The 8,792-nt window shown below is 42.8% G+C and overlaps 1 protein-coding gene across 1 annotated transcript; it reads left to right on the top strand.

The window, feature by feature from the left end:
• The first annotated feature begins 186 nt into the window (after positions 1-186).
• On the top strand, positions 187-8,792 carry LOC122769701 (rap guanine nucleotide exchange factor 1-like). The gene is made up of 23 exons (XM_044026454.1): positions 187-347; positions 470-609; positions 885-1,096; positions 1,189-1,345; positions 1,637-1,881; positions 2,881-2,986; positions 3,113-3,185; positions 3,422-3,550; positions 3,633-3,779; positions 4,106-4,335; positions 4,743-4,795; positions 4,874-4,985; positions 5,066-5,141; positions 5,507-5,591; positions 6,043-6,135; positions 6,282-6,467; positions 6,559-6,643; positions 6,768-6,862; positions 6,983-7,061; positions 7,614-7,715; positions 7,790-7,887; positions 7,998-8,138; positions 8,236-8,792. The coding sequence occupies exons 1-23, from the start codon at positions 314-316 to the stop codon at positions 8,369-8,371; spliced, it is 2,814 nt and encodes a 937-aa protein (XP_043882389.1). The 5' UTR covers positions 187-313; the 3' UTR covers positions 8,372-8,792.

Genomic DNA, 8,792 nt, shown 5'->3' with positions numbered 1-8,792 from the left:
ATGATATAAATATTTGTGTGCTGGTTTCGCTGGATTCCCCTCATGTCTGATATGATTAAGTCTGAGCTGTAATGACTGCTTACAGCCAGAGGGGAGAGCTGCTGCAGCATCTTCCTCATTTATGCTGAAGGTTTTACTTAACCAAAACAGAGAGGAGAGAGAGAGAGCGAGAGAGAGAGAGGGAGAGAGAGATACAGGAAGGAGAGAAGAAAGTAGACACTGACACAGAGAGAGTAAGACAAACATGACAGCAGAGGATTAAACTGTTGCTCTGCTGATCTGTGACCAGCCCTCTGTCTTTCTGTCTGCCCAAATGTGGACATCCACCAAAGCTGAGAATAAGACAGGTAAGTCACATCTTGTCCTTCAAGCAAACTGTAGCCAGTCGCAGACTAAAAAAAAACTGACTTCCTGTCAGTTTAGGTTTACCTAGTGATGCTGATGAAGATGGCTTTTTCCTTTCTTTTAGCCTCTCAGTTTGTGTCTCTTACCATGAGGCTAAAGGATAAACTCCACCCACAGTGGATCAGGCGCACTGAGCGAATCAAACCTACTCAAAGAAGTAAACCACCTGATCTGAAGCTGCAGGAGCACACACTTCAAAACAAGGTAGTAGGTATAGACACACAAACTGCATAGTGAAAATAGTAACGCACCCGCTTATGTGTCTATATATATATACATATATATGTGTATGAGATCGATAGATAGATGTATATACTTACACACATACATATATAGATAGATATGTATTAATATTACAAAACAAGGTATTTACACATTGTAACAAAAAAACACACTGACAGCACAAGAGTTTAAAAGAATGTGAATCCTGATTCACTGGATTATACACAAACTGACTGTGTGTGTGTTTCTGTGTGTAGTCTGGGTGTGTGTTGTTGGACCAGCAGCGGGCAGTTGTCAGCTCTCTGCAGTACTTCAAAGCTCTGGTGGACAGACTAGGTGTAGACAGACCTGGAGCAAACAAACTGGTCCTGGACCAGTCCGTGGTGGGGGCTCTGCTGGGTGGAGCCACCAGCGGAGTTCTGGAGACAGTTCAGACTCTGGTCCAGCTGGAGCCACACCTCCACAAAAGGTATCTGGCACTGCTTGACTTGACTTAGATGGGATCATCAGAGAGTTGCCTGTCTCCTGGCTCTGACCCGTCTCTGTTTGTCCTGTCTGCAGTAAAACCATCTCCACCTGTCTCACTCATCTCTATCGGTCTCTGGCTGAGCTGATTCACTGGGCAGATCTTGTGATTCTACAGGGCGTTTCCAATGATGACCAGGAGTCAACATCTAGCTCTACCACAGTGATCAGGGCTGTGTTGGATGGAGTTAAAGTGAGGACATGTGTCCAACCAGCTGAAAGCAAATACCCGTTGTGTCCAACAGATAAATTATGCCTTGTCCCACAAACACCTGTCCTCTCAGTTCATTTACTTTTTTGTTCTCTTCTTTATTCCACTAATCCCTGTCCCTTTCTATCATGTTCTTTTGCCCTCTTCTGTCTTGTTCGTATTGTCCTGTCCTGTCTTCTTATCCTGTCATTTTTGTGCTATGATGGGACTTCTTAATTCCTGTCCCTTATTGTCTCATAGTTGTTCCTGTCCTTGTGCTGTTATGTCTATCAGGATCTGGTTCGATTGGCTGTAGAGAGACAAGAGGGCTCTGCCCCATTGACTCCAATCCAGTTACAGCCTACTGTTGGACAAATGGGAGGGTTTGACCAGGAGATGCTGACCGACAGGACTCCTGCATCTCCTGTAGAGGAAAAGAACGGAATGAGGATGGAGAGGGGAGGGGAGGATCCAATGGTTTCCCCTCCTCCAAAACCACACATGCCACTTCCCCAGGTGCCCTTCCCTCAGGGACTCAGGTGAGTCCCAGAGAAAATATTGTCCCCCATAAACCAGAGCAGAGGGATATTGAGTTATGTTGTCTTTATTTACAAAGGCTAATTGACATGTTTGGTTATGGTTCAGTTTATGTATTTATTTATTTATGTTTTAAAGGAATAATACATATATTTGGAGTGTGGTTGTGTGAGGCACTGCTTTTTTTTGCTTTTTAAACTGCTCACTTCTCCTGCAAAATAGAAAAATGTTTGTTTTTTTCTCACCGGGAGCTGCTGGTCTACATCTGCCTTGTTTGGTAAGAGTGTGTCAATTCAGTAAATCTGAATGAAGCCAAACATATTCTTCAAATATCATACTTGCTCCCTGCGGTTGTGAGAACATTGCTGACAGTCTCCTTCAGCTGTATGTAAGACAATAACTTTCAGTACCTCATACAACAGCACTTCTACCTGAACTATCATTTTAAAATCTATTGTATTTAAAACGGACGGATGACATCATCACTTTACCTACACAAATCAAATAAAAGCAGAAATCAGCGTTGATCATTAAGTAACAAATGTTGAATGTTTTTAAATGTGACTGAGCAGAGAACATGTGTTTCATAAATAGGTCAGTGTCTGAAACAGGAAGTAGGAAGACATGGGGCTTGCCTCTGACTTCCTGTCTCTCTGTAAACTGACAGCAGGAAGTAAAAGTAAAAGAAGTGACAAAAAAAGAACACAAGCTACTCTTGCTTCCTTTTTTATGGAATTTAAAGGACCAGTGTGTAGAATTTAGGTGTATCGATTACATATCAACAGAAATTGATCATTTATAGTATTTATTATTTCAGAATGAGCCCTTTATGTTACACATGGGCATGGTCCTCTTCCCCAGAGTCTGCCATGTTTGTATTGTAAACCAGAATGGAGAAATCAGAGGGGGGACTTTTTTTTTGGATTCTTTAATTTTGGACATCAGCCCATTTCTGTCTCTGTTTTTGTTTGTTTCTGTTCCTTTTTCTGTTTCTATCTCAGTCCTCCAGCTCTGCCTCCCAAAAGGCGTCAGTCAGGCCCCACCGCCTGCAGGGTTGCCATAGTAGCACCATTTATACAACAATCTGAAGATGACACACAGACACAGGTGTCACTTTTTATCCGCACTCTGTCACGATGTTACACTTTATATACAGTTTGGCCATTAAGTCGGATGGTTGCCATGGTAACCTACTGTCTAAAAACTGTTTGTGTGTACTTGTGTGTGTTTCAGGAGTATGAGGACAACGACTGTTTTAAGAAATGTTCTTCTTCTGCAGACTCAGCTGATGAAAACACACACTGTGGTAACAATCTGACAAACACATGCAAGCACACCCACACACACACACACACACACACGATTCCAGTCAGCAGTGATATGAGTGACATCACTTCTTGTCAGTTGACATAAAGAAAAAAAACAGAAGCAGTGTTTGCTGTCTCTTCCTGTCTGCAGTAATGTGTTAAACTGCTGCTCCCTGCACAAACACATGCACTTTTACACACAGGCACACAATCTGTGTTTTCTGTGTATTTACAGACACAGAGGCAGATCCAGACTATGAGTTCCTCCATACAGACCTCTCCTCCTCTGAAACTCTCCCTGCTTTTCCACTGCCCTCATCACTTCCTCCTGCCCTGCCAGAAAAAAGACGATGTACTACTGCAGGTGAAAAAAAAAAGTCTGACCTGTCTCTTCATCCGTCTCTACTGTATGTCTCACCTGTTTGTTGTTAACCCCTAAACCACAGGCATGACCAGCTCTCAGGCTCCACCTTCTTCTGAGTTTGACTTCACACCCAATGACCCCCCCCACTGCGATGATCCTGATGACCCAGTGACCTCCCCCCTGCCCCACAGCGGGACTCCACCTCCTCTCCCTGAGAAGACACGACACAGTTAGTAAAAACAGTACATTTTTAACTAAGCTATGCTAAACAGATCCTGGTCCAGTCTCAAAGAAGGTGCTGGATTTGGGATTGGGCTGCTGTAAGCTCAGTGAGCCAACAGCGTGGAGCCTGTATTTGTTCCAATAAAAGCAGCTGAGGTCACTTGGATCAGCTGATGTTTATAGTGAAACCAGTGATGTATAGATAACTGTAATTGCATCACCTTGCATTACTGAGCCACTTCTATATGATGTCCTGTAGTCGGATGCTTATTAAATCAGATAGGATGATATCCTCAGGAAATAAATTCTTTCTCTCCACCCATCTGTGTTCAGTCCATCAGTACCTGCAGTTCTGCTCGTCCTACAGCATTCAGTCAGCAGCCATGTTCTACCAGACACCACAGACCCTCAGTCAGAATCCCAGCATCAGACAGCAAGAGATGGAAACTACCTACCAGTTCATGCACACACACCTGGACACACAGTTGCCGCCTGACTTAGACTCCACCCCCTCACCTGAGGTTTTACCTGCTCCAGCTTTACCACCTAAGAAGAAACAGCAGGTAACAGTAGATGTTTCACCTGAGGAAACTCAAAGAGATACCAACTCAAAGTGTTAGAAAATGAAGTTTTGTATACCTGATGCTTTGTGCTGCTGGGCTCGCCACAGCAACAGCTATGGTCACATAAGGATACATTACATGCTGTCTGTCCACGCAAAGCCAGATTAACACATACTGTTTGCTAGTTACTTCCTGTCTTCAGACTTTTCTCAGGAATGAAAGCTAAGCTAAGCCATAGAATGACAATGTTGATATCACCTCATTCAAAGTGTTTGTGTTGGTGTCTAGATTTCAGACTTTATTTCAACAATCAGGTCTTTAACCTGTAGAGGTCAGCATGGACTCATTATAGTAAGAAGTGATAAAGAAGGAGAAGAGTTTCTGTGACCTGCTTATGTTTTTAACAGGATCATGAGGATTCAGCCAAAGACACCAGTAAACAAGTAAATTGCAGAGACCGGTAAGACATACATTTATCAACAAACTACAACACGACTGTACACAGAAACAGTCAGTAATGGCTCTCTCTCCTCTGAAGTTTGCAGCAAGAGCAAGGGGAGGAGCATGGCCTGAGGAGCAGGGATGAGCAGGAGGAGGTGTTGCTCACCAACCACCAGGAGATCCTCCACAGAATTACCATGAAGACTGAGGTATAACCAAGACAGCTGACTGCTCTCCTTAATATCTTCAGTTTCCCTGTTTCCTGACATCTGACCTCTCACTGTCTTAGGAGGAGGAAGGTCCAGATGTGAAGGCAGCCTCTCCTGAGATCCTATTGGTCTATGCCATACAGACTGACAGCACTGGTAAGTCTTTTATTGCAGATGTTCTCCATCACACTCAACAAGCGCTTCATAACTTACGTTGTATTCATAAGATACAACAACCTTCTTAACCATGGGGATAATTTTGGCGGTTGACAGATCAAAATCAAAATAAGATACAATACAGTTAACACTGGAAACTCTGTACCATTGATTAGATTTGCCTAAGATGGGGATGTTATTAAATTCATAAGTGTCACATGCTCAAGCCTAATTGGTGGGTCACAGCTCTAAAAGGTTGAGAACCACTGCCTTATACAACTTATTCATAAGATACCACCTTATATTTGAAAGATTCTTCTTTGTATTCATGAGGTAATTCTTAATATTTGTGTGTGTGTATGTAGAACAGGTCCTGTATCGTGAAGCCTTCCTCTCCACCTACAGGACCTTCATCAGCTCAAGTGACGTCATCAACAAACTACACCACAGATATCCTCCTGAGTAAAATTTAATAGTGTAAAGTGAACCATGCAGGACCCCTCTATAATTAATAGAAAGCAGAGCTTTAAGAATTAAATTGTTATCAGGGAACCAAAGGATAAATCATTTTTTCTAATTCTTTCAGGCTGCCTCCCTGTAGGACATATTGACCTCTATGAAATGAGTGAGTCTTCATGTGTGGACTTCAAGTTTTTACAGTTATTGTGGATTTGAAAGTGACAAGAAGACAAAATAGAGGAGGATGAGAGCATTAACAAACAGACTAGAGAATCTCTATGTGTAGAGATTATTAAATGTTCTATCTTACTGGTCAAATGTATCTAATCTGATCTTCAGGCTTATCCCAGTAACAAGTTCAGTTTGTCCTCCTGAGACTATCGAGAGAAACATTGTATTATGGTCAGGCTTGAGTTTGGTGTAAATCTTTGACCATCAACACGTACAGATATTTTTGTGATGGACATGAAGCTGCAGAGCTGAAAGCTGCCAAGAATACTTTCCACCTGCTGGTCAGTGTGGTGGACGAGCTGTGGTAACACACACACACACACACACACACACACATTACTAAAACAGACTTGGATTTGGTCTGACATGAATCAACTCCTGGAAAGTGAATGATGAGCCTCAGTCGGTATGCTCACGTACTGTGTGTTGTGTGTGTTTTTGCGTGTGCAGTGTGATGGAGCTGGATTCTGATTTGCTGCTGCTGCTGACAGACATGGTGTTCAGGCTCCTAATTGGTGGAGAGCTGGAACTGGCTCACCTGTTGCGCTCCACCATTCTGTCTAAAATGGAGCAGAAATGGCTAAGTGGTTCCACTCTGTCACTCCGCCCCCTTGCAGCTAGGGGCATAGCAGCCAGGTAATCTAATTCACCTGACTGGATGAAGACACTGCAGGCTGAGTTGTTATTGGTATAGTTATGACTGTCACTTGTCTCCTCTTGTCTCCAGACCAGGAACACTTCTGGACTTCAGGAGTCAGGATTTAGCTGAACAGTTAACTCTGATGGACTCTGAACTGTTCTACAAGATTGAGGTACAATTTTTTTCTCACTTGTATGTGTCCACCTTTCTGCCCCTTGCAAGTCTGTCTCACCTGCATGTATCACACCTGTCTGAATCACACGTCTGTCACTAACATGTCTGTCACACTTGTCTAGCTTCCAGAGGTGTTGATGTGGTCTAAAGAGCAGAATGAAGAGAAGAGTCCAAACCTGACTGAGTTCACTCAACATTTTAACAATGTGTCCTTCTGGTAAAACACTGACACAAACTGCTGCTACAAGACACTCTTTTCACAGTTCACTCTGAGATGAACAAAATGACATTGTTCTTCTGTGTGTGTGTGTGTGCGTGTGTGTGTGTGTGTGTTCAGGGTTCGTTCAGTCATCATCCTTCAAGACAAACCTCAGGACAGAGAAAAACTTTTGCTGAAGTTCCTGAAGATCATGAAGGTGGGAGGAAGTTATATTGAGAAATGTAGTAGTGGTAGTAATAGGTTTATTGTGAAGCAGCATTATGACAACAAAAATACACCAGAAAGGAAACCTGGCGTGGCCTCTGCTTATATCGCACTTCCATAAAAAAAAAATTGTTAATTGGAGTTAGCATTGGACTAGAATAGTTAGTCAGGATTTATTGTATGTGGCAAGGCAGTGTTGGTTAGGATTACTGAGAGTTTCCTGGGAGTTCATCAAGATTACTTTGCCAGGATTAATTGGAATTAGTCAGGGTTTCTTAAGGTTGCTTGGATTAGTTATGGATAGTAAGGATGCAGGGTTAGTCAATGTTATGAGTAGCTGGAGTTAGTTAAGATTAGACAGGGTTAGTTGAGGTTACACATTTTGGATTAGACATGGTTATGCAGGGTACATGACTTGTCAATGTTATTCTTTGGAGAATGAGAATAGGATATTGGAGAATGTTAATACTATGTGACATGAAAAGTGACGACTGATGCTGCAATAGTGACATTACAGCCATCAGTAACATACTCCTGTGTGCAGCACCTACGGAAGCTGAACAACTTTAACTCGTACCTGGCCATCCTGTCAGGGCTGGACTCCGCCCCCCTACGGCGCCTGGACTGGCAGAGAAACACAACTGAGGTCTGTTTAAAAAATCTGATTCATTTACTGGTGGTTATCGGTTCATAATGAGTCATTTATGGGGTTGTTTTCAGGCTCTGGAGGAGTTCAGCTCTTTGATTGACAGCTCGTCCTCATTCAGAGCATACAGAGCAGCTCTGGCTGAAGTGGAACCTCCATGTATACCTTACTTGTATGTATAGCAGTGTAAATATCGATTACCTTTCATGTCACTCTCCCCTGTGGTCAATACATGTATACGACTCAGTATACCTGTATCTCCTCTCTGACCTGTCTGTTTAGGGGTTTGATCCTGCAGGACTTGACATTTGTCCACCTGGGGAATCCCGACACCTTGATGACATCACAGGGTTCAAAGGTCAACTTCTCGAAACGGTGGCAGCAGTTTAACATCCTCTACACCTTAAGGAGCTACCAGCAAGTGTCAGTCAGCTGCAGTACCGACAGTACTCTTCTGTACTTTGGTGTTATGTCTGTGTTCCCTGTTTGAATTAACACCTGCATCTCTGTCTTTCTGCAGGTCTTATTCTCTGCAGCCCAATGATGACATCATTTTGTTCTTTAATGGCTTCAGTGATCACCTGGCTGAGGAGGCATTATGGGAGCTCTCTCTCAGGCTCCGCCCACGGAATGCCCAGAGAATCAACCAGAGATAACAGATTGAAACAAACTAAACTGGGACAAACTAACCTACTAACAAGGATAATCACAAGGCTTACTTGGGAACACTTTGAATTCAAGAGTCAAGCTCCAAGAAATACATGGACACACTTGCTAATTTAGATAAAGTCAGTTCCATACTGGGCTAGCAAGCCGCAAACACATCCCAGACAGAAGGACTTTTTTAATCTGTTCAAATACTAGTTTAACTGGCCATCATTGTGTTAACTCATGCTAATCTGGACTGAAGCCAGACAGAGATAGAGTTATACTGGTGCTAGCTATAATATTAATATTCATATATTAATGTATATTAATCGGCAGTACAGATGGACATGTCCTCCTCTCCTCTCTGCCCTCAGAAATGTACTTTTATTTCTAGCAATATTCCAATAAAGCCCCCCTCCCTCTCTTCTC

Source organism: Solea senegalensis, linkage group LG5 (assembly GCF_019176455.1).
Source record: "Solea senegalensis isolate Sse05_10M linkage group LG5, IFAPA_SoseM_1, whole genome shotgun sequence".
Classification (NCBI taxonomy): Eukaryota; Metazoa; Chordata; class Actinopteri; order Pleuronectiformes; family Soleidae; genus Solea; species Solea senegalensis.
This window is presented reverse-complemented; position numbering and strand designations above follow the sequence as displayed.

Bases quoted from the DNA above. Each gene is read 5' to 3' on its own strand.
- LOC122769701 (XM_044026454.1), top strand. From the start codon at position 314: ATGTGGACATCCACCAAAGCTGAGAATAAGACAG. The intron at 4,986-5,065 runs GTATAACCAAGA...TCACTGTCTTAG, and splicing joins GAATTACCATGAAGACTGAG to GAGGAGGAAGGTCCAGATGT. The intron at 7,888-7,997 runs GTATGTATAGCA...CTGTCTGTTTAG, and splicing joins CCTCCATGTATACCTTACTT to GGGTTTGATCCTGCAGGACT.